The sequence below is a fragment of the Schistocerca piceifrons genome, chromosome 2, assembly GCF_021461385.2.
Source record: "Schistocerca piceifrons isolate TAMUIC-IGC-003096 chromosome 2, iqSchPice1.1, whole genome shotgun sequence".
Classification (NCBI taxonomy): Eukaryota; Metazoa; Arthropoda; class Insecta; order Orthoptera; family Acrididae; genus Schistocerca; species Schistocerca piceifrons.
In genome coordinates, this window is record NC_060139.1 from 931,902,642 (window position 1) to 931,929,737 (window position 27,096).

The following is a 27,096-nucleotide window of genomic DNA, read 5'->3' on the forward strand; positions in this document are numbered from 1 at the left end:
GGATAATGTTGACAATTATAGACCTATTTCTATGCCATCGGTGTTTGCTAAAGTTATCGAGAAGGTTGTATATACAAGGTTACTGGAGCATTTAAATTCACATAATTTGCTGTCAAATGTACAGTTTGGTTTTAGAAATGGTTTAACAACTGGAAATGCTATATTCTCTTTTCTCTGTGAGGTTTTGGACGGATTAAATAAAAGGTTGCGAACGCTAGGTGTTTTCTTTGATTTAACGAAGGCTTTTGGCTGTGTTGACCACAAAATATTACTGCAGAAGTTGGAACATTATGGAGTAAGGGGAGTAGCTTACAATTGGTTCGCCTCATACCTTAAAAACAGAAAGCAGAAGGTAATTCTCCGCAATATTGAGATTGGTAGTGATGTTCAATCCCAATGGGGCACTGTTAAGTAGGGTGTTCCCCAAGGGTCGGTGCTGGGACCACTGCTGTTTCTTATTTATATAAATGATATGCCTTCTAGTATTACAGGTGATTCAAAAATATTTCTGTTTGCTGATGACACCATCTTGGTAGTGAAGGATCTTGTGTGTGATATTGAAACAGTATCAAATAATGTAATTCATGAAATAAGTACGTGGCTTGTGGAAAATAATTTGATGCTAAATCACAGTAAGGCTCACTTTTTACAGTTTCTAACTCACAATTCAACAAGAACCAATATTTTGATCGGACAGAATGGGCAAATTATAAGCGAGACGGAACAGTTCAAGTTCCTAGGTGTTCGGATAGATAGTAAGCTGTTGTGGAAAGCACATGTTCAGGATCTTGTTCAGAAACTAAATGCTGCTTTATTTACCATTAGAACAGTATCTGAAATAAGTGCAGTTCAACACGAAAAGTAGTCTACTTCGCATATTTTCATACGCTTATGTCACATGGTATTATTTTGTGGGGTAATTCTTCTGATTCAAAAAGGGTATTTTTGGCTCAAAAACGGGCTGTTCGAGCTATGTGTGGTGTAAGTTCGAGAACGTCTTGTCGACCCCTGTTCAATAGTCTGGGAATTCTGACATTGCCCTCACAGTACATATTTTCTTTAATGTCGTTTATTGTTAGCAATATTAGCTTATTCCCAAGAGTTAGCAGCTTTCACTCAGTTAATACTAGGCAGAAATGAAATCTGCATGTGGAATGCACTTCCTCGACTCTTGTGCAGAAAGGAGTGCAGTATTCTGCTGCATCCATTTTCAATAAGCTACCACAAGAACTCAAAAATCTTAGCAGTAGCCCAAACACTTTTAAGTCTAAACTGAAGAGTTTCCTCATGGCTCACTCCTTCTATTCTGTCGAGGAGCTCCTGGAAGAGCTGAACAATGAAGCAAATTCCAGTGTTACATTGTTGATTTTCTTTATTTAAACTTACGAATTGTCGCCTGATTATGTTACTTATATTTCATTTTATCTGTTTCTACTATCATGTTATAATTTCATGTATTTACTTGTTCCATGACCATGGAGACTTCTCCTTAATTTGGTCCCACGGAACAATAAATAAATAAATAAAAAATAAAATAAAATATAAAATCTGTCAACATTTGCTTGTGAAACTCGGTGGTTGCTGTCACAGGACGTCCAACTCTTTGTTTGTCACGCAGGTCAGATATTCCCGCCTCAACATCTTTAGACTTACTCGCTCAACGGTGCCCAGTACTCACATAAGAGCCGGCCAGTGTGGCCGTGAGGTTCTAGGCGCTTCAGTCTGGAGCCACGTGACCGCTACGGTCGCAGGTTCGAATCCTGCCTCGGGCATGGATGTGTGTGATGTTCTTACGTTAGTTACGTTTAAGTAGTTCTAAGTTCTAGGGGACTGATGACCACAGATGTTAAGTCCCATAGTGCTCAGAGCCATTTGAACTCAAATAAGCACAGTCACCATAAACTGTTTTCATTCTCTGATGAACCTCCTTTGGGGTGACACCTTCTGCTGTCAAGAATTCAATGACTGCACGTTGCTTAAATCGCATTGACCGACCGTCTGCGCAGGCTTCCATACTTTACACTGTTGCAACGCAACCGTTCAATGCTAAGGCTTCCCGCCAACTGGAGCTGTAGAGAAGAGGCTACGGAACAAGCCAGTACCTGCCGCGTACCAATGCTACCAACTCTTGAAGAGTTACGAAGGTAGAGGCATCACTTTTCAGTCAGCCCTCGTATTCCACCTAATTGGTTGACATAATATTGAGTAATAACCTTTGGGGTGCTCTTGTTTGTCCTGTGAAAGATATTTTCAAGAACGGAGTGAATTTGGAATGAATATTGTGTCCATATAAACGCTTTCTTCCGATATTTCCTTTTTTTACTTTTCTTCTGATTTTCACCAGTTAAGGGTCAGTCGCCGAACAGGAAAACCTGCGGCAACATAGACGGCATTCATTGCATCGTCTCTTATCAAATATTGAATAATTACAATCTATTTGTACTACCTGCGTGCTTAAGCAGTGCACACGTATGTTGTAATTTGTTCAAACAGCACCCTATTTACACTACTGTTCGAAAGTACATCTTCTCGCAGAAATGTATATTTATTTATTTATTTATTTTGGGTGGGGAGGGTGCTTTGCGACAATGCCTAGCAACAATGTGATCTCATACTGCCGATTATTGCCTCAGAAAATGCTCTGTGTTAACTGAGGTTTGGCGTTCGCCAGCTCTGGTATAAAAGTATTGCTGGAATTTTTTTATTTTCTTTCTACCGTGCGTATATGCATTTATCGACATGGATAAAACTCGTGAATTAACCTCAAGAAAGAAAAATTGCATCTAGGTTTTATTCAGCAAGCGCCTAAACAACACTTAAATTGTGAAGAAACAAAAGTGTTAAATGTCAGCGGTGTGGCGGAATCTGCAAAGCTGACGGCCAAGGGAAATTGGAAAATTTGTTACGAAGCGAGCGCCGACGCATTTCTTCGCCCTGAAAGGACAGAATACTTCGCCGACTAAGCCGGAAAAAGCAGGAGTGATAGTTCAGTCGAACTGGCAAAAGAATGTGAAGAGTGAAGTAGCAACGCAAGTTGATTCCAGCTCATCATTTGCAGCAGAGATAAAGGCTAGAGCTGCCAAGAAGAAGCAATTTGTAACTGCTGCAGTGAGGAAAGAGAGTCTGGCGTGGGCCACATTCCAAATAAAATGGACTAAGGGTCTATGGAGAATTATGGTATTTTTAAATGAAAGCCGATTTTCCATGATGAGTGACATCACAACTCGTCAGGTGTGAACCCATTGAAAGGATGGATCCTGACTGCCTTGTGAGAACCATGAAATATGTTCCATCGCTTATGGTATGGGGTGCAATGACATATCAAGGTGTTGGGAGACTGTATTGTGTTCAGGGGACAATGGACAGTGATCATCAGTACCGTGTTGTGATTCGGCGAACTCCAACGTTCACAGCATGGATTTTCCAACAGTATCTGGCTCCATGCCACCCATCAAAATAAGTCAATTTTGGTTATCTTTGTAATAAAAATTTCCAATTTTACTGCTGTTATATATCGTGCAAATCTATCATTTCACATGCCTTATGCTATGACTGAATTGAGTATCATAGAAATTCTGTGGCCGAGAAATTCACCATACCTCAATCCAATTAAGAATTTGTGGTGACTGGTTGGGAGAGAGGTTCAGGAGAAGAAGCCTCTGTGAAAACAGGAGCTGTTCGAGGAGACACTGAATGTGTGGCACCATCAAATTGACATCAGTACCATCAGAAAATTCATCTACTCTATTCCTGACAGAGTGAAGGCTGTTGTAAGTGGTAAGGAGATCCAATAAAATACTAAGATCGTTTAAAATACGACTACTGAATATGCACTTGTGGTACACAATATTTTACACTATGACCAAATTAAATGGATATTTCATCAAAATATTTAATATTTAAATTCGATACCATCAGTGACATGGCATGTCGTTATACAGATATGCACGTACTTCTGTCACATTCCCAAATATTACAAACAATCTTTTCATTGATAATAATGTTCCTTCTCATTCGTAAACTGTCCCTGCTTAACAAATATTTGAAATTTCAAAGACGAATTGGTTTTTAAAAGTTTTGTTCCAAAATTCTACGGGAATGTGCAAAACCTTTGAAGAGTAATATATGTTCATTTTCTGCGCTAAAACATCATTCTTGTTATTAATCATTTAAAGTGATACAGTAGATTATGTTCCACTGCGACTTACATTGCGAATGCTAAATGTTGTTGCTACGTTGTATTGTCATATGGGTAATTAAATGGGCCTGCCGTGAAAACAGCTTCACACAAATGATGAGCATTGTTACCTTAAGATCAAATAGCAGAGAACAGTTAGCTTACAAAATTTTTCAAATTAAGCAGAGCAATGATTAGACAGTTTGGTTTCATTTAGAGGCAGCATGAGTGCAACAATGAGACGCACCTCCTCGTAATGTCCCACCCAGTTGGTGTGCAACGAAGTTAATCACCCAAGCACTACTTGGCTAGCATTATGAGGAAATTATTGCAAGCAAAATATGTTTTCCAGACCTGGTACCAAGGAAGGCAGGATTGGGTTGCGACTGTGGACACGGTCATAATCAGTTACTGTTGGTTGGTTTATTTTTCAATCACATACACTTTATTAGGAATCAACAACAAATAAAAGGTGACAATAAATTAATAAATGTTCCACTGCTGAAGGCCTTAATGTCAACAAATTCAAACTATTTCTCGGCTGAAGACCCTAATAGTGATAATTTAAAACTATTTCACGGTTGAAGGCCTGAATAGCAATCTTAAGAACCAGTTGAACTACTTTACCAGCAATTACAGTTATTAAAATATTTTTAAAGAAAAATCATCAAAATCTCACTGCTAGAACACAGTTGTTTAATTAAAATTTAAAGACAAGTAACACTCAAGGCTGAAGGCCTTAAAGACAACAAATTCAAACTACTTCTCGGCTGAATGCTCCAATAGTAATAATTTGAAACTGTTTCACGGCTGAAGGCCTGACTAGCAATCCTTTTAAAAACCAGTTAAAAATCTTCAGACTTGAAATTACAGTCATTACGATATTTTTTTAAAATAAACCAAGGGGTAAGGGGCCGAAGACGTTGCTCCAAGGATCGACCTGGGAAAGTCCCTCAAAACTTCGCAAGTGATGAGACAGGCAGCCAAGAGTTGCATTCACTTCACGAGATGGTACCTCAGACTAGTAGCAGCATAAGCGCATGACCAGTAGTCATTTGCCGAATCTAACGTTTGATGACCAATGCAATGATGGAATAACTCAACCAAGCCGGAACCGGCGGTCAGTACTAAGTCTTCAGACTCCAGTTTTTAGGGCATTCGGAAGCAGCAAGGAACCACGATTTCCAGAGTAGGGAAAAAAAAGAAAAAAGATCACCTGACCCACAAATCAAGGAAGCTGTCGAAGTACACGCCTTACCAGACAGCAGTGGCTGGGCGAGGAAAAGTACACTGCCATAACATACACTAAGCTCCAGCTCAGGTTATTGGGGCTTTAACGGCAACTAGGCAGGAAAAATACCACTGGTTGAACGTCGCAAATAATAACATATAGAATGCAATAATTAATAAGAAGGGGAGGAAGGCTAATTAGGTTCGCCTTCCCCAAACGCTCCACTAGCTGCTCTTCATCTCGGCGACATTGCGAGCAGCAACACACAAGCAAATGGCGAGGTCTCACAATGCTGGAGGTTTCACTGCTTGAATTAAGGCCCACTCAGCTTAAACTTCCTGGGTCCGGTTGACAACGAGGTTGTACCCCTCGTGACCACAGCCCTTCCATCCGGCAGTGCATGTATGCCACCAGTGATCCCGGCCTGTGCACGCTGCTCATCCGTCCCCAACCGAACTGCCGACTCACACGCCACGAAAAACCACAACGCCGCCCCAAAGGTAGTACCACCATTACTACATATCGATAACCGCCGCTGCTGCCACTAGTGGACAGACAACGCTTGCAATCGGAGTGGCGCCAATGAACACAAGAAGAAGATGACAACCGTAGCTATACCAACTAAATGATGTCAACCTAGCGATGGCACCGCACCAACGCGAGCCGCAGCGTCGTTCAGTTTTACTTATCTTTCTCTCTTGCTTCCTCGTCGTTGTCCAAGGTCGGGTTCGTTATGTCATGACTGAAATACGTGCCCCCTCCATCCCCTATTTTTCGTCATTTACTTACATCAGATCATCTGATCGAGATAAGTGAAGCAAATGAAAAACATCTTCAGACGAGTGGCGTAATAAATTTGAAGTTGTAAGTTAATGACAGACTGAGTGCCACAGTATCTTCACTGGTCAAAAGCTAAATAGCCTCGTAGAATTAGCACGCAAGGCCCATATTTACAACCTCGCATTTCGCATGAGAGTTTTCTCAAACATAAATTTTTTAACCTCAGTAATTTAATAATCATTCCACAAATTTTGATAAAAGTGTATATGTTTATAGAAACATGAAAATTAGCGTTACAAAAATACAGTATGATATTCGTTATTCATATGTCACTCAATTTTATAAAAGAATATCCTAGAATGCGTACGTTATTACCACCGATAACTACTGAAATAAATTATTATTGGGAAAAAAATTATTCTTCTAAATGTGGAGAAAAGCGAGATTTGAATTTTGTTATTCCAAAGCTAACGCAAAAAACTTTCACCTGTAGAAATTTTAGGTATTACATACGTTTTAAGTATTGTAAATTTAATGTATTTGTTTAAAGAAAATGTTTGTAAAAACCACTGTCTATATTATTACAGCTGGAGACTGGTAACTAAACACTGAACAATAAAGCTTAATGTAAAAAATTCATAATAAAGTTTCAACAATTTCTGGAACATATTGATTACACACTACATATTTAATATGGAGATAAAACATAACTGAAATATAATGTGTTATTTGGATCATTAGTTACGTTTACATTACCTCTTTCGCTTTAAAGTGAAGGATGTGATGACGAATTTTCGTTACTATACGTTAAACATACCTTCGATATTTGACTGCAGTTCAAAAGAACTGCTTTTATTAGATACAACACATGCTGAGTGAAACAATTCCTTATATATCATCATATGTATCGCATAATTCAAATATGAGTTAGTACCGAGAAGCTTTATGAACGTTGGTGTCGACTGCTCCAGTAATGGAAATTTACCTACCCCCGCCCAGATACAGTTCAATCTGACGAATTTAAAACTGAATATGAATGTATGTATTACAGAAACAAGTGATCGTGCTACCCAACAAGCATCAAACAACTATGCTGGTGTACGTTGTCGGAGGTACTGAAAAAAATTGAGTCTTGATGACACCTCTCTCGGCCACGCCGCTCAGGATGGTCAGTTTAAATGAACTGGTCCTATCTTACGAAAAAACACCTCAATGTTACCTTACTTGGAGTCGTGAACGACGGTCCGTATGTCCCTCAGCAGGGTGTCATTGGTGACATCACTGTACTCTAGCCAGACGCCAGTCCCACTTTGTCGTACCTTGGCGGCGTTGTGTGCCTGGTCGCCGAAGAACGGGATGGCGAGCAGCGGAATGGCGTGGTACGTGGCTTTATTCAGCCTTGAATAATGAAGAGTCGCACATTTGGATGAGCTGTAACACACACAGACGAGGAATAGGTGATAAGAATAGTTCTGTTGATACTTCTTTGATAAATAACTATTACCACCTTCCAGTGAAGATATGTGTACTTGTATCCGACAGCTGGCTGCTGTATGGAATGAGCGCAGCAAGATGGTCGACGTGCAAACTTGAGACAATGACAGAAAGAAGCTGTCGTTTTTTGACGTGCCCATGACTAGTGATCGAAGTTGCCCACTGTAGTGGACGCTATGTGCCACAGGGTTAAGGCAAGATGAACGCTTTAACAAGACCCGCCACTAGGGACAGTGTACTCATCAGTTTTTGTTGTGACATGATCATCAACTTCCTAGTATCTGTGAGTGCTTCCGTGATAGGTCCCATGAAGTACTTAAAATCGTCGTCAGGTGTTACTGTTGACATTTAGGGCTGGCAGGTTGTGTATAAGTCTGTCATCGAGTCTGAGAGGTAATTCGTGGCAGTTTTCGATGTTGCTAAGGTTGAGGTCGCTGAGGCCGGTGCAGTGGCTGAAGTGGCTTGGGTAGTCAACAGATAAGTGGCAAACGTCCTGAGAGGTCGGCCTGATGCTTGTTGCGCGCCGAGGAGATGGTCGTTGGGCAGGAGCTCGTCGTTGGTAGTCTTGGAACAATTCTTGGTACTACTGGCAGCTCAAATATGAGGCAGACTGCTCTTGCTCACAATTACGGCACTAAGATTTTTCCGTACTTTGGAGTGATGGTAGCCAGCACATCTCACGCATTTCGGTGGGAGATGGCAATGATTCGCTATGTGCAGAAAGAGCTCGGATGGCTTACACTGGGATGGTCCCTCCTTCGGTCTATTAGCTGCGACCCACATCCTGGTGCCAAAGACATACTGAACATTATTGATACGGTTATTGTCCTTCTCTTTCGGCAGCATGATGAAGTAAGTAGCAAGAGGTCGCAGGTCCTTGGACAGATCCTCTTGCTCCTTTATACTTATAGACAGAGGCTGCAGGAAAACCTTTCCCACTCATTTCCTTCGTCAATTAGCCCACCGGGACTTGCCCTGGAAGACCTTTCAAAACAACTGTCAGCCACTTTTCTTCAAGGAGTTGATGTGTCAAACAGTCAAGTTGATGTTGTTGGAAGAAAGCGATGACTTTCTGTTGGTCAGAGTAAGTTTCAAAGTGATACTTGACCTTTTTTCCTTGATAAATAGTCTTCAGTGCACCCTCTATTTATTTTTTTGGCGCGGCGTTTAGTTAGAGGTATTTTCTGTGTAATAAATTGTAACAGGTGCGACTTTCTTCAATGGTCTTGGGGCATCGGCTGCCGCGGATTCCTGTTGCGATGGGTGGATGTCCGATAGATCTTCCTGTGGTTCGTCATTTTGGGCCCTCGGTTGCATAAGTGGCTGAAAGCGACTGGATGTGTCTAGTATCTCCACTCGCCGTTTACGAAGGTTTGAATCCGGTGGCAGTGCGCCAGATTAATGTTGGCGCTTATATTGCCCAGCAATTAAACTTTTGTCGTCGACGGTTTCCTGCGACGGCGCGTTATTCGTGAAATCAACGTCTTCCCGGTCCATATTTTCAATCAGCCCATTTTCATCGTCGTCGTCCTGGACGGCATCGACGTCGAACGGGCGTTCCTTTCACTGGTGATGGTATGTTTCACGTGGTGTCGTATATTGACTGGTTGGTAGTTGCTGGACAACGGTTTCGATAGGTTGCTCCGTTGCCTCAGGTCGAAAGTAGAGAGCCGAGTGGCTGTCAGTAGCGACTCGGTCAAGTTCTTGTGGGCTGACCTGTGCACCAGACTGCGAAGCAGTGATCCGTAATTTCTGTTTCCGTCGTGGGGCCACAGACTTTGCCTCCTGGAACGGTGAGTAGCGTGCAGCCTTAAGCGCTTTAACAGCTCTCTTTTTGGACGCAGTGCCTGGCTTTGCCCCAGTGGTCTTGACCTGCCTTGTGGAAGGCGGGCTGACCACCCTCAAGCCTTAAGCTAGCCATTCCCTAGCATTCTAGCCGAGGCTGTGTCGCCTGTACCTATGACGGTGTTGAGACGGAAACAAGCAGGTGAATGATAGACAAGTTGAGAAAACAAGTCCGCTGCGCAGAAGAGGGAAAGACGCGATAGGGAAATAACGTCATAGCGGAAAACAAGTGCGACGTAAACACGCTCGCGCGACTTGCTCGTACTTCGCCAACTCCAGCCGGAAAGTGCCGGAACTGCTAAGAGCTGTCTTATATTCCGGGCAACCACAGCTGTTGAGAGGCATGATGATGTTAGAATGAACTCCGCTTGCAGCAGGTAATATTGTTGTTTATTAAAATTTATAATATATTACATATTAAAATTGCTTGTGATAAAATGCCATGCGCGGCAAAGACGACGTCTTAGAAATTTATTAATTTAAGCAAGACACTAGCGACCCCAAAAACTAATACATACTTTAACAAGATATGTCTTAAATGACGCTGTGTCCCGAATTATGTTAAACGTAAGTTCAATACTAAATATGGACTCACTGATAGTAGCCGTAAGCGGATTATACGTTTTTCCATCACTAATGAGGACAGGGCATTGTATACCAAGAAAGATTTGATTGAAACTATATGTGGCACAACCGGCTTTCAATTTGATAAGGCCTACGAGAATGTGGCTTATCACACATCTCAGGTGAGGCTGAAGTTATCTTCCACACATCAAAGGAAATTGGAAACGTTATGCCGAGAATATGAGCGGGTTAAGACGGAGAAAGTCCCCAAAAACTCATTTTCATTTTACACCTAGATTATGTAACGTAATTAAAATTATATTCTATGAGAAAGAGGGGATGTTATAAAGAAAAAGTTTATCCTACAGTTTACTAATAGCATGCGCTCGGGGGAAAATAGGTAGCGTAACAGCTCTGTGGGGTAAACGGATAGCATAATAGCTCATAGTATGGCCGCTTTGGGTGATGCTCGACTATCGTCATGAACTTGCGGTCAAGGTTAACCTGCTTATATCTACGGAGGAAAAGGAGAGAAAATCAAAAGCAGAGAATTAAAACAGTGTCGTTACAAAGTCAATTAATAGTAAGTTATCAAAATAGAAAGCACTCATAGTACAGCGGTAGTAATCTTAGAGACGGACTGGGTCGTTGGTGCCGGTCGGTGTGGCCGTGCGGTTCTAGGCGCTTCATTCTGGAACCGATCGACCGCTACGGTCGCAGGTTCGAATCCTGCCCAGGGTATGGATGTGTGTGATGTCCTAAGGTTAATTAGGTTTAAGTAGTTCTAAGTTCTAGGGGACTGATGACCTCAGATGATAAGTCCCATAGCGCTCAGTCATTTGAACCATAACTTTGGGTGGTTGGTTGGTTGATTTGGAGGAGGGGACCAAACAACAAGATCATCGATCCTATCATTGAGGGAAGGATGGGGAAGGAAGCCGGCTGTGTCCTTTCCAAGGATGATCCATCATGGTATTTGGCTGAAGTGATTTATGGTAATCACGGAAAACCTAAATCAGGATGTCCGGACGCGAGTTTGAACCCGTCGTCCTCCCGAATGCGAGTCCAGTGTGCTAATAACTGCACCACCTCGCGGACTAGAGAAATAAATTTCAATTTTTTTGAGCAGAATAAACGTTTCCGACATTCTTGCTAATTTCCGTATAAAAATGGGAGAAATCATATAAGCAATTTGCAGGATGTAATCATACCGACAACCACACGTATGACGACATGTGACGTCAGTAACATGTATGCTAATATATCTATTGTTCAGGTGCAAAGTATTACCACGGAGAATCTGAGTACCTTTTCGGAGAGACCATCTAAGGAGGTGGAAGAAACTCTGGCTATACTAAAAATTGTTTTAGCTTTCTATTATTTTAAATTCTGGGACTAATTTTATTCACTACAAGGAGGCTTAGCCACGGGCTCTCTACTTGCCTATTGTGTAGCAAATATTTTTATGACCAACTTTGAGCAAGAATTTAAGAAAAAATTCCCTCAACATACTAGAAGGTTAATGTTATGGAATGGATATGTTGACGATGTTTTTATGTGATGGTAATAATGTTGAAAGTGAGCAATTTCTTCGGGATCTAAATAGTTTGAACCAAGAGGTACAGTTCACTGGACAGTGCGCTGAGAATGACATTTTACGGTTTTTGGATCTCCAAGTGCAAATGTAGGCTTCGGTATATACCGAAAGCCAACCACGACTGATCTTGTTATACACAGGTAGTCACCTCACCCAGTGAGATATAAATGCGTAGCATTCCGAGCCATGTCAAATCGTATGTATGAAGTATCCCTCATCAGAGAAGCCCAAGTTCCTGACTATGAAGTTATACAGTACATAGCGTAGCAAAACGGTTACGATCCAGAATTTGTTAAGGCAGTTAACAGAAAGTATATTGAAAAAGAAAATTCTTCCTTTCCATAGCGGATTAAAGGCAGTTTTCATAACACTTAGACCACCCATGCAGACAAATGAACGCTTTCTTTTTGTAGAATACCATATCTGGGTGCAATATCCGAAAAATTGGCACATGTAGGACATCCAAAATATTATTCCAGCGTAGTTTACATTTTCAGATCGAGGCGTAAATCTCAGGCACAAGCAAAAAGCTGTGGTAATCAAATATAACGAAGCGGGTGTATACCGCATTACATGTAATTAGTGCCCCAAGAAATATATAGGACAAACCGTACGTCATTTCGAATAAGATTTCAGGAACACCTTAAATAACTCGCGATCTGCATTAACAGAGCACTTACTCGATAACGGCCACAGCATCACAAGCCCTTCAGAAAATTTAGAAATACTCCCCAAAAAAGAAAGACGCCATATTTTGAATATATTAGAGGTTGTGAAAAATTTTAGACATAAGAAATAAAACGCACAGTTCACGTTAAAAACCAATTGGAATAAAAGCAGCATAGCATTCTGGCTAATTTTGATTGTTTAAATGATCAGGTGTTAGTAGGTATTACATATTATATTATTCGTGCTTGTAAAGGTAACGACCCAGCACTTCCAGTCATGAGTATATGAAGTCACACAGTCCACATGGATAGTTTTCGTTCCGCCAGACAGCTAGTCTCTCTTCCTCGCCCGTGCGGGCCGCTTTTGCCTTGCCCTACGCTGAACTGCCCCGATGTCACACTGGTGACACTCTGCCACGCGATACCTTTCACATCGTCCGCTCGCTATAAATATTTTCCTTTTTCTTTTTAGAAGCAGGCAAATTTTAAGAGATGGAACACGTCTTCCTTACCTTTCGGTCGCCATAGTATTGATGACATTCTCTAAATTGTAAATTCTGATTAGGAGCGATGGGTATGCCTATGATATTTTAACGTTGTGAGTATATTTTAAACATTTCTTTATTAACTTTAATATCCACAAAATGTGGTGACGCTGTACTTTGCATTTTACCCTGTAGGTTCACCTGATGGTGCGGCCTGAAGCCACGAAACCGGTCGTGTTTTAATAAACTACACTCAACACTTTTATCAGCGTTAAGCGGAGTTCTTCCTAACATCATGCATTGATCTGCCCAATGACGTTCCGCGTACGCGTCGTTTCGGCCCTCTCTGATAAGTTCCAGAGTCCGCAGTCGAGGCTATGTAAGCGGAAAACAGTGCCAGCTCCGACAGTCAGTGGTTTTACTCCTGACGACGATGGCAAAGACGGCCATCTAAAACTCGAGAATTTTATTCTTATTGACGCGGCTTGAAAACCGAGAATATTTTATTCTTACAACTGGTTTGTTCGTTGTTGTTGTTGTTGTTGTTGTGGTCTTCAGTCCAGAGACTGGTTTGATGCAGCTCTCCATGCTACTCTATGCTGTGCAGGCTTCTCCATCTCCCAGTACCTATTGCAACCTACATCCTTCTGAATCTGTTTAGTGTATTCATCTCTTGGTCTCCCTCTACGATTTTTTCGCTCCGCGCTGCCCACCAATACTAAATTGGTGATCCCTTGATGCCTCAGAATATGTCCTACCAATCAATCCCTTCTTCTAATCAAGTTGTACCACAAATTTCTCTTCTCCCCATTTCTATTCAGTACCACCTCATTAGTTATTGATCTACCCATCTAACCTTCAGCATCTTTCTGTAGCACCACATTTCGAAAGCTTCTATTCTCTTCTTGTCTAAAGTATTTATCGTCCACGTTTCACTTCCATACATGACTACAGTCCATACAAATACTTTCAGAAACTACTTCCTGACACTTAAATCTATACTCGATGTTAAGAAATTTTTCATCTTCAGAAACGCTTTGCTTCCCATTGCCAGTCTACATTTTTTACCCTCTCTACTTCGACCATCATCAGTTACTTTGCTCCCCAAATAGCAAAACTCCTTTACTACTTTAAGTGTCTCGTTTCCTAATCTAATTCCCTCAGCATCTCCCGACTTAATTCGACTACATTCCATTATCCTCGTTTTGCTTTGTTGATGCTCATCTTATATCCTCCTCTCAAGACACTGTCCATTCCGTTCAGCTGCTCTTCCAGGTCCTTTGCTGCCTCTGACAGGATTACGATGTCATCGGCGAACAGTTCGCATAAGAATGGTGTGTTATACAAGATGGCACTTGATTCTCATATTTGTGGATTCTTGTTTGATAGACAAGCAGAGACTCCACACAGAGATCACTGTCATCTAACAGAGAAATTCTGCGCCACAGAACACAATGCTTGTTAGATGAAATACCAAGAGCTACACTATACTTAGATGTAACTTACTTAGACAGGCATGCCATGCAACAGTCTCTGCCAGTTGGAAGATTTCAGTGGCTGTTCGATAAGGAAGGTCGAACTGGTTAAGTTCAAAAATGTGAGGTGATTTCCCACTAGTCTGTATGATGCACACAGTGACTTGCTGCTATGTCCAGAGCTACTAGTTCCAAGGAATGGTTCCAACCTCAAGCTGACGAAGGCAGGTAATAAACAAGATATGTTATTCAGTACAGAAACTTCTATCAACGCCTGAGTTTGGGGCTGAAACATATTAGAATCACCAGCATCGTCTCCTTGCATCAGTCACGCTGGTCGAAGGAGTATTCAGATGCACCGAAAAGAGGGCTCTCAGTGTGTGTGATTCTTATATAAAGCAAACGGTTCAATATTCAAACTTCTTGGATTCTTATAAAAAAAATAAAAAAACTCTTATTATTCGAGTTCGCAAAAATTACGATTTTTATAATCTTTTATAACAAATTTTTACCGAAAAATTTAGCCACCTTTAGATCTGAAGTTTTATAGAAAATTGCACATGAAGGAGTCTAGCGTGACGCAATCTGTAATTATGACAAAGGGTACGCAAAAATCGGTATACACCAAATAAGACAAGCACTGTTGTACCTGATTACCAGGTCAGTAGGAGACACAATGTCATCAATAAAATCCATACTTGGGCATAACAGTATTTGTAGCCCAACGTTTTTATACAATCTGAATACAAAATATGATGTGATGTGTCACTATTACAGAGGTTCAAAACAATCCATTCTTACCCAAATATATGATATCATTGAAAACATTGTACAACATTGTGTGAATAAGTATTTACATTAGAAGTGGCTTATCACAAACTAGCAGACAAATTTACCTCTACCACGTAGCAGCAGCGAATAACAGTCATATGCCCCTGTCAGAGCAATCAGAACACAGACTAGTACTATGTGCTGAGACTTACAGGAAAACTACATACTACCATTTGGCACTGCAGTTACAATATTTTAACTGAAGCAGTAGAATAACAGCATCAGTATAACGCAATGTGCACAGAAGGTAATAATACGTAATAGCTGCAGTTAAAGAAGTAGACATATCCCAGATAAAATTTAATGCTAATGTACATTGATATTTCAAAGCGACACAGTAATTATGAAATGTAATCCAGAATAGTAACCAAACATGTATTATCACTGATATTAACGAGTTAGGTGTAAGCAACCAAATACCTTCAAGTATCCAACATTAAATGATAAAAACTCGTACATTAATGAGGAATGAAGCTGAGACCCACCTGCCATAGGTGTTTTGGCGGCATATAAAGGCATTGCTTTCCAACATTAATAGCAACGTAGTTCGCATAGTGAATATTACAAATTAAAAATTCAATATTTTGGAAATAAATGTAAAATTTAAGGAAACTTCGAGAAATTCATTGTTTAGGGCATTGGGATGGGCATCATGGCGCAAGGAGTTATATTGCCAAGCCATGCTTCAAGTGGCCACTGTTTTCAATCAAGGATTAGTAGCTCTGGAGATCTACAATCTTTTGTCAGACTTCACAAAGTTTACTTATGTCAGTATGTCTGTGTTGTACCTATAATAACTCCGCATGTACTGATTTCACTATGAGTTTACGAAACCTAATTTCGCTTAGTCAGAGTTACTTTACATGGATACATACAGCTGCATCTACTGACAAAGTATGAAGTAATCAGATGCCACATTTACACACTCAATGCGCCTGGCTAAGTATCCGATCCTTTTGGAATAACACCTCGAAACAAGGAGATTATCAGTCTGATGAAGGCTGATGCGAACTGTTCACAGACTGAGGAGTTTGTGGGTCTCAGATCGAAGATATATGCTTAACATACAAGTGTAGACACAGCTGCCACCCAAATTTGGGCTAAGGTTGTGCACTGTGAGCCGCCAATGGCTCTAGCGATCGACTGCTAGAAAGAGCGCCTGCTCAATGCTATTGCAGTGTCGTGTTCCCTCATGACCTCATGATATTCTGAACCACGTAATTATTTAATCACGAGAGCATGTTGTGCACACTATATAGCAACTGAAAGTTGGTCGGTGGTGCCACCATGACAAACAGTTCATCTGCATGGATGGGGTCAGAACATTTTTGTTCTAATACTATTTACATGGATGATTGACAGTGGATGGGTATTTATTTGTAAATAGTGCATGTGTGGGCAAGTATATCGAATAATAATAAGGACCACGTGTCATCGGTATGTATGTGTGTATACTAAAATATTAGAAAACTAATCATAAAATAATTATTAAATATTTTCGCTGTGGGAAATGCATTATATTGTTTCTTCTCCACTAATATTTGTTTCAATGCTCAAATAAATTACAAACATTGAGAGCAAGTCATCTCTTTTCCTTCGGATTTGTCCAAATCGACAGTTGCCATATATACATAAAATTAAGGTCAGACACCCAATGATCTCTTCAGTGCAGACTAGAATACGCATAGGAACCGGCGAACTGCCGCGAGTAATGGAGATCATGGGCAAATGGCACTCATTAGAAGTGTCCAAATAAGTTGAGACTTTGGGTCTGACGGTAGATGTGCTAGTGCAATCCGTGCAACTGCAATGATCACAGTGTCCAGATGGCTCAGTCGTCAGAACATCTGCCTAGTAAGCCTCAATTGCTTATATGAGATCACATGTATCGTATAATTCAAATATAGGTATAGACTGCATTTGTAGACTTAGAGAAAGCTTTTGACAATGTTGACTGGAATACTCTCTTTCAAATTCTGAAGGTGGCAGGGGTAAAATACAGGGAGCGAAAGGCTATTTACAATTTGTACAGAAACCAGATGGCAGCTGTAAGAGTCGAGGGACATGAAAGGGAAGCAGTGGTTGGGAAGGGAGTAAGACAGGGTTGTAGCCCCTCCCCGATGTTGTTCAATCTGTATATTGAGCAAGCAGTAAAGGAAACAAAAGAAAAATTTGGAGTAGGTATTAAAATTCATGGAGAAGAAATAAAAACTTTGAGGTTCGCCGATGACATTGTAATTCTGTCAGAGATAGCAAAGGACTTGGAAGAGCAGTTGAATGGAATGGACAGTGTCTTGAAAGGAGGATATAAGATGAACATCAACAAAAGCAAAACAAGGATAATGGAATGTAGTCTAATTAAGTCGGGTGATGCTGAGGGAATTAGATTAGGAAATGATGCACTTAAAGTAGTAAAGGAGTTTTGCTATTTGGGGAGCAAAATAACTGATGATGGTCGAAGTAGAGAGGATATCAAATGTAGGCTGGCAATGGCAAGGAAAGCGTTTCTGAAGAAGAGAAATTTGTTAACATCTAGTATTGATTTAAGTGTCAGGAAGTCATTTCTGAAAGTATTCGTATGGAGTGTAGCCATGTATGGAAGTGAAACGTGGACGATAAATAGTTTGGACAAGAAGAGAATAGAAGCTTTCGAAATGTGGTGCTACAGAAGAATGCTGAAGATTAGATGGGTAGATGACATAACTAATGAGGAAGTATTGAATAGGATTGGGGAGAAGAGAAGTTTGTGGCACAACTTGACCAGAAGAAGGGATCGGTTGGTAGGACATGTTCTGAGGCATCAAGGGATCACCATTTTAGTATTGGAGGGCAGCGTGGAGGGTAAAAATCGTAGAGGGAGACCTAGAGATGAATACACTAAGCAGATTCAGAAGGATGTAGGTTGCAGTAGGTACTGGGGGATGAAAAAGCTTGCACAGGATAGAGTAGCATGGAGAGCTGCATCAAACCAGTCTCAGGACTGAAGACCACAACAACAACAACAGGTATTGACTGTTCCAATAATGGAAATTTACCTACGCCCCATCTAGATACAGTTCAACCAGACGAGTTTAAAACTGAATCTGAAGATATGTAATATATAAGCAAGTGATCGTGGTACTCAATATGCATCAGAAAACGAAATTGGTATAAGTAATCGTCGGAGGCACTGAACAAACTGGAGTCATCAAGCCGTTGTATAATCATCTGAGCAAGCTGGGCCACAACTGCTGTAACTGGGCACTGATATCCTGGATACTAGCACTGAAATGGTGTTGGCATCTGAGTTGGTCCGACACAATTTCTGTCAGGGTCAGATCTTGGGGACTGCTGGCCTGAAGAGTGCCTAAACGTCATGCAGACAGTTCACAGCGACACATCTCTTGAAGGACAGATGCCTTGAATGGACGAGCACTGTCCCATTAGAAAATGTCACCATGATCCTGTTGCATAAGAGGTAATACATGGGGGTGCAGGATGACTGTGATGACCACTGTGCTGCCAAAGTATCCTCAATCAGAACTACCTCAAGGCATGACGTGAAAAACATAGGAAAAATTGGATGTTTCCCGAGTTTCCTGTCATATTCGACAATGATGCTCATCAGAGGTGGTGCAGACCCACAGTTCATCGCTGAACACAATGTGACGCCATTATCAACAGTCCATGCTTCCCATTCACGTCTTTCATGATGTAGTATTAATGTTCGGCTACTCATGAGTGGTAATTCCCGAGTCCGCATCGTGCTAGTCTCTAGGCAGTCGTGTGGGATGACACAGAACGACGCAGGGCATCCCCTACTTGTTCCCAAATGCCAGGAGAGAAAATGAAGGGGTTAAAATGTGTTTGGTGCACAATGCTACGATCCCCCTTGTGGTAGTCAGATGAAGTCGGCCAGAACATTAACAACCAGAATGCCTGCCCTCACATTCCCATGCAGCACATCGTCAGGACACCGTTGTAACTGAATGCCCCACAAATCTGGATACTGCGTGATTCGGCCAGTTGTCGAAATGAAGAGCCACAATGAAACACTGTTCAAACTCTTTCAGGTGCTGATAATACTGCCTCAGACGAGTATGCAGCATCTCAGTGTCATTCACAGTGATCACTCAACATATCGTGCTGTCATCAGACCTGCTACAGGGAACTGCAACTGTAATCATGTACATGTTCGATGATGGTGTAAGAGTACAGAGTTACATCTGACCACATCTTTTTCATGCCTAACTTTTCTTGGCAGACATTGTAAGTATCTCTGATGTTAAGATTACCTTCATGATCTAAATGTAATGTAGAATTGCTGTTACTTCATGAGGTGTTCACATGTATTTAATTATTCTCCTTGCTTCCTTTCTAAGAGTAATCACAAATGGATTTGTTTACTTACTATCATCAGAGAGAGGTTCGGTTGATAGGTAGTGTAATGCTCAACAATTTGTCTCCTTTCATGATTTTCCTGGGAACTCGGTGTTGTGAATGGTAGTTCCAAATGATATGCACATCATGATGTGCGTTAATCTAACATAGATGTAGAGTAAATCCAAACTCCACAGACAAAATTCTGAAGCTTGTTCATCTCTATTTTCTGAGGTTTTTTTTGTGTAAGGGCGCTTTATTTCCCGTGGCTTGGAACGGAGTAATAATTTAATTACGATTTATTCTATTTGTTACCACAGTTGACTTCGTTTTAGTGAAAATACCTTCACAACAGAGAAAATACTAGTAATATGCAATCACCAAAACGCATAACACAAAATGCAGAGTAATGCAACAACCCTCAAATGAGCTGGTACCGTACTGTGGTTTGTGTTGCTATGGGAACAGCACAGCAGTAGAGACATTGTTCCGCTCTTCCATTACATTCAGTGAACCCATACACGAGATACACATAGTATACTGCGTAGTAATTGTTGTGGACTGAGAGCGGCCATTTTGATGAAAATCTCGTTGCCGCTAAAACTAATAAAGGTGAACCTGGTAGAATGGAAGCATGAGTTCTAGGGCAGCACACACATAGTGAAAGTAACGTGGAATACTGAATAGTAAAACATATTAATCAACATTGGTAACGCTAGTTACAGTAACTGTAGAATGTAGGTGTAATGTATTTGTCTTGCGTTGACTATAGTTCCATGAAGAAAAACTAAATAAAGTTCTCTGGAGTAAAGTAGGAGGAAAACTATACGAAGAACAGTCCCAAACTAATAGTACTCATAACTTTTGCTCTTTGGGGCCCGCAGTGCAAAATATGTCTTTTAATGACATGATTATTTATGAATAACATCCAGCTACACTGCTATGTAAGTTGTTTATATTTTATCTCATTCACAATCAGCCCATTTCAGCAAATTGCCATCGTCAGGTGCTCTCTACATATATAGATAAGCTATGGTCTTAATATAATGGTTTTGCAACTATGATCTGATCTTTTAATTTTCATAAAAAAACCATCAACATGACTGAAATTACTTTCAATGACCAAGGACAAAAATTATTGGATAAAGAATTAAAGTATACTATCGAATCTAGATTCCACAATAGTGTACAAAAGAAACTAATAGCATCTGCAAAAGTAGCGCTAGACTTTGCAAACTTACCCATAAAACAACAGAATGAAATTACTATCAAAATAGCAAAACCAACAGAAAGAGAGCTCAAAATCAGGAAAAGCTATAACAAAACACTATGCCAAATTAATAAAAAATTTACGAATAACAATTCCCTAGCAATTAAGTCAGATAAAGGCAATAGTCTAGTTATCATCAACAAAAATGATTACATACAAGAAGTTAATGATTTCTTTGGAAGCAATGGTATCACACAAATCAATAGAAAACCCACAAACAAATTTGTAGCCCAAACCAAGAAAACCATAAAAGCATGCCATACAATACTTGTAGAATATGAAAATGGAACATGTATACCCTTGAACCCCTGCACAACAAAGATCCGTGGACACCCTAAGATACATAAACAATTCGTTCCTATATGCCCTGTAATAGACCATGTTAACAGTCCCACATATTACATAGGCAAGAAACTAAACAACCTCCTCAATAAATTTTAGACATGCAACAAAAAATATACAATAAGGAATTCTAAAACAGTAGCTAAAAAAATCAAGGAAATAAAAATACCCCCAAATGTAAGATTTTTATCTTTTGACATTACTAAGCTATACACCAACATCCCAATCCAGGAAACAATCGATATCATAGAACAAAACCTACTCAAGTACACAAAAATCACAGTACAAGGCACTACAGGAATTTTGCAACTAACGAAACTTGTCTTACACCAAAATTACTTCGAGTCTGATAATAAAATATATACACAGAAAGATGGAGTCGCAATGGGATGTATTATTGCTGGAACCATAGATGACATATTCCTTAACAACTTGGAAGAAAAATATTTTTAAACAAAAAACACAACTAATCAAAAAATCATATACTGTTACAGATATGTAGTCGACACTTTAATGCTTATACAAGGTAACTTATCTGACATAGACGAAATACATAAAGCACTGAATCAATTATACCCCAAAATGAAATTCACCATAGAACACGAAACTAACAAAACAATGATCTTCCTCGACCTAACTATTAAGAACACTAACAGCAAACATTGCTTCCAAATTTACAGGAAACCTACCATAACAGAATGTATTATCAATGCACGCTCATGTCATCCAAAAGCCCACGAACTCGCATTCTTCCACACAATGCTGAAAAGATTAATAACCTTACCACTAGAGGACGAAGCAATCCAGAGGGAAATAAAAATGTTAGAATACATAGCCCAGCAAAACGATTATGACCCCAAAATTGTAACACAATTATACCACAATAAAACAACATCAAAGGCACAATATACATAAAGAAATAACACTAAGCATACAAACAACGAAAAAGAAAACAAAATACACAACCACGACCTATCTAGGAAACATATCGAACAAAATTAACAAATTATTCAACAAATCCGACATCGCATTTGCACTTCAAAACACACACAGCCTCAAACACAAAATTCACAAAGGCATCTCGAAAACTCCCATACACAACAATCCCGGCATTTACAAAATTTCGTGTAACACATGTCAAAAATTCTACATAGGGTAAACTGGTACAAACTTCAAAATTATATTTAAAGAGCACACCAGAGAAAGTGAAAACAACTCATCTACATTTTTTAAACATTTATAAGCAGAAGAAAAACACTATGTAAAACACATAAAGGAAGCACTAGAAATCCTCCATATTACGCAAAAGGGAACACTGTTGAACATCCTTGAGGAAATATATATTCACATACATAGAAATATCGGAACACGTGAGGCAATACTGACCCTACGACTTATCTTAGAAGCTACATTAAGGAAAGGCAAACCTACGTTTATAGTATTTGTAGACTTAAAGCTTTTCACAATGTTGACTGGAATATTCTCTTTCAAATTCTGAAGGTGGCAGGAGTAAGATACAGGGAGCGAAAGGTTATTTACAATTTGTACAGAAACTAGATGGCAGTTATAAGAGTCGAGGGACGTGAAAGGGAAGCAGTGCTTGGGAAGGGAGTGAGACAGGGTTGTAGCCTCTCCCCGATGTTGTTCAATCTGTATATTGAGCAAGCAGTGAAGGAAACAAAAGAAAAATTCGGAGTAGGTATTAAAATGCATGGAGAAGAAATAAAAACTTCAAGGTTCGCCGATGACATTGTAATTTTGTCAGAGACAGCAAAGGACTTGGAAGAGCAGTTGAACGGAATGGATAGTGTCTTGAAAGGAGGATATAAGATGAACATCAACAAAAGCAAAATGAGGATAATGGAACATAGTCGAATTAAGTCGGGTGATGCTGAGGGAATTAGATTAGGCAATGAAACACTTAAAGTAGTAAAGGAGTTTTGCTATTTGGGGAGCAAGATAACTGATGATGGTCGAAGTAGAGAGGATATAAAATTTAGACTGGCAATGGCAAGGAAAACGTTTCTGAAGAAGAGAAATTTGTTAACATCGAGTATAGATTTAAGTGTCAGGAAGTCGTTTCTGAAAGTATTTGTATGGAGTGTAGCCATGTATGGAAGTGAAACGTGGACGATAAATAGTTTGGGCAAGAAGAGAATAGAAGCCTTCGAAATGTGGTGCTACAGAAGAATGCTGAAGATTAGATGGGTAGATCACATAACTAACGAGGAATTATTGAATAGGACTGGGGAGAAGAGAAGTTTGTGGCACAAATTGACTAGAAGAAGGGATCGGTTGGTAGGACATGTTCTGAGGCATCAAAGGATCACCAATTTAGTATTGGAGGGCAGCGTGGAGGGTAAAAATCGTAGAGGGAGACCAAGAGATGAATACAATAAGCAGATTCAGAAAGATGTAGGTTGTGGTAGGTACTGAGAGATGATGAAGCTTGCACAGTATAGAGTAGCATGGAGAGCTGCATCAAACCAGTCTCAGGACTGAAGACCGCAACAACAAAACAACAACAGAAACCCAACAAATTTAATGAACGAACAAACCAGCCTAAGGCACAAAAAGCATATAGAAAACTTTATTCACATTACAAATCGGGAAAACGGGTAGAACAATAATATCAGTGACTCTTAAACAACACATATCCATAGTAACAGCGATAACATGAGTAGTGTTAAACAGAGACAGGACAACAACATAAATCATAGACAACAACAATTATTACGAAAAATTAAAAAGTAAAATAAAACTATAACTTCAAGCAAAAACATAATTAGAAACAAACCTAAATGGAAAAAAAACAATATTTATAATGGTAACCATGTAAACATGTAACATCGCTGACCCACTGTCATCCAACTGGAAAACAAAAAATATCTGATATACGTCTCCACTCTACACCTGGGAGAAAGTAATAATTCCAAAACAGACAGGACTTGACAGCAACGATGTTACGTGTAAGGTAAAACACCTAATGATATATTATAAATTTTCAGATCATAGTTACAAAACCATTGTATTAAGACCATCGCTTATCTATGTATTTACAGAGCACCTGACGATGGCCATTTGCTGAAATGGGGTCATAGTGAATGAGGTAAAATATAAACAGCTTACATAGGAGTGCAGCTGGATATTATACATAAATAAATAATATAGTATTCATTTAAATCTCTATCCATACACAATACATCTATCTACTGTTCTGTTTCTACTGACGACTAACCACTGCCTCTCTACCGGCCACTGTTTCTGTCTCACATGACAACTTGAAAACGAAGACATGACGCACGTTCTGCAGGAACTCCGTAGGAAGACTCGGACTGTTAACTAGGGGCTGAGAGCTTCTGTTCGTGCACGGCTGCTTAAGCGCACTTCTCTCTTCCTGATGGAGCTACCGATCGGAGGGGGGGGGGGGGGCGTGATTCTCGTGGGCAGCGTGATTCTCGTGGGCAGCGTGATTCTCGTGGGCAGCGTGATTCTCGTGGGCAGCGTGATTCTCGTGGACAGCGTGATTCTCGTGGGCAGCGTGATTCTCGTGGGCAGCGTGATTGGTTTGAGCGCAGAAATGTTCCTGCTGTGGACGAACGAACACGGCGTTTCTGGTACCACCTGAAACAAAACTCTTCTTGTAAGGTATCTCAGTACACCACAATGACAGTAATCCTATTTATGCTGCAGTGTCTCACTGTTAACGTACAACCATACTGCTGGTAAATCAAATTCAAGACAGAATCGAGCGGCCCCTCCCGCCGGAGGTTAGAGTCCTCCCTCGGGCATGGGGGTGTGTGTTGTTCTTAGCATAAGTTAGTTTAAGTAGTGTGTAAGTCTAGGGACCGATGACCTCAGCAGTTTAGTCCCTTAGTAATTCACATTAAGGAACATTTCAACAGAATCGAGCAGTAGTGAACGCAAGCGCGACGGAAAATATTAAAGTGTCCACAATATTTGTCAACTGTAAGTATTGTGAGTGAGCAGCAGAGGTGTATTTCTAAACATTACAGTAGAATGACGACGGGGCCTTTGTACCACTTTTAAAGCGGTTGCCGCTAATCGTCGTTGCAGTCACCAAAAGATGCAAGATGGCTGCAACACGAAATTCAAAAATGGACGATGGTGCTGAGGGAATTTGAAAAACGAAAAATGCCACTGGCAACAGTTTCGAAAACCAACATGGTGGTAGTGGGAAATGCAAAAAATACTTCATGGCTGAACTAGTCGTGTTGTGCTAGTGGAAAATACAAAAAGCTCCAAGGCTCCGAAACTAATCTACTTATGTTAGTGGCCATTACGACGTCATGTACAAAAGTATCTGAGAACGATCTGAATTTTACACCACGTTCAAGAGTATCGAAATAATCTGTATTACTCATCAAAAATACCTGATCATACACTCACATATTGCATAACATCCCACCTCTGTATTGTTTATCAAAAACATTTATATCATACATTGTATTGCACTGACAGTAAATTTCATCTTACTCTCTGTTTTATACTTCACTAAGAACTGCTCATGTCGAATACTGTGCTGTATCACTGATTACATTACCTCAGGTAAGCCAAAGATTCGAATGCCAATATAAATATGTATTTAGCTAAATAGTACAGACAATTTAGACATGGAAATATAGTTCTGGCACTTAATTTGCGAATCCACATTCATGTTTTAGGTGTTATGTGTAAGATACAAATTAATTGCGCTCTCCCAGTCGATAACAGTTGTAGATCAGCAATTCAGACTGCCTGTTTGTTTATGGTTACTGTCACCGTTGCCTGCTTAACAGCTGCAGCGGTGATTAGCGGGAGCCACTTCAACTGTGGCCCAAGACCACCTCACATATTCTACTTATAACACGTAGCGCATTCCGTCGTCGTCAGCACTTTTGTACAGATGTTTTCACTTTAATACAATTACAGTGATAAATAATGTTAAGAAAATAAAAGAAATCTAACCACCCTATAATCAGCAAGAAAGAATACAATTTGCATATTACCAAAATATTCGGACAGGATCCCTGAACAACCTCTGAAATTTTGTCAGTGCAGCTCGGATTCATTCTGTATATGCAATTTTGAAATTTATATGTTTCTTTGGTTTCACGATTTTTGTTAGTGTGTGATACGCCTACTAAACCCGCTGGGCAGAACAGGTAATTAGGATGGTGGAGATGGCCAAATAAGGTTGTGGTCAGTTTCACCTTCTAATTGTAATTTAATAACACTTTTACAACCAAAGCGGCAAATAACCGGACCTTTACCGAATGCAACTCCTTCACGGCTAAAGGTCTCCAAACAAGAAATCTTAACGAATCAACAAGATAAAAACCCAATTAAGACAGCAATAAAATAATTAAAGAAACATCACAGCAAAGTAGATAGAACAAACATATGCAAGGTGCAGTACCAATGGCTGAAGGCCACAATTAAGTTTCTAAATTTTAAAATATATTACCATAATCTATTAAAGGCCGAAGGCCGCAATGTTTAAGCTTGAAAGATAATTTTAAGGATAAGGTTGCAAGACTGAAAGCCCACAATTACTTCTGCAAAATTTGTAAGAAAAAAAGAAAAAATAACCATAAGCCTTAAATTTTAAGTAGCTGAAAACATAATTAAACACCGGTGATAAAGAGAATAAACACAACGGCACTCAGACGCCTCCAGAGAGGTCGGTCTGCCCTCGTTGACTTAGGCGAGATAGGTGGTGAGCTCAACTACACTTGATCCGTTGGAACCCAACCAGGGGACAGCCACGGTCCGACCAACACAAAGACTTGCTTCCTATCAATCAGTACATGAGAACTCAAATAGGAAAGGTTACAAAAGTGATAATCCACAATGGAGTATGTATTAGCTGTCAAAATTACTATGTTGGACAGTGACAACAGGTGAGGAAAGGACACTGTCTGAAATTACGTTAATGGCCAAGGCAGGTAACCGGGACACAAACGGCCACTAGGTAG

At 40.1% G+C, this 27,096-nt stretch overlaps 1 protein-coding gene across 1 annotated transcript in view; it reads right to left on the bottom strand.

The window, feature by feature from the left end:
- Positions 1–7,408: 7,408 nt before the first annotated feature.
- Positions 7,409–27,096, bottom strand: part of LOC124776006 (UDP-glucosyltransferase 2-like) — a 66,280-nt gene continuing 46,592 nt past the window's right edge. Inside the window, exons 4-5 of the mRNA XM_047250848.1 lie at positions 8,464–8,600; positions 7,409–7,619 (exon numbers count right to left, since the gene is read on the bottom strand). Coding sequence (XP_047106804.1) covers positions 7,409–7,619; positions 8,464–8,600 — 348 coding nt within the window. The remainder of the gene's footprint in view (positions 7,620–8,463; positions 8,601–27,096) is intronic.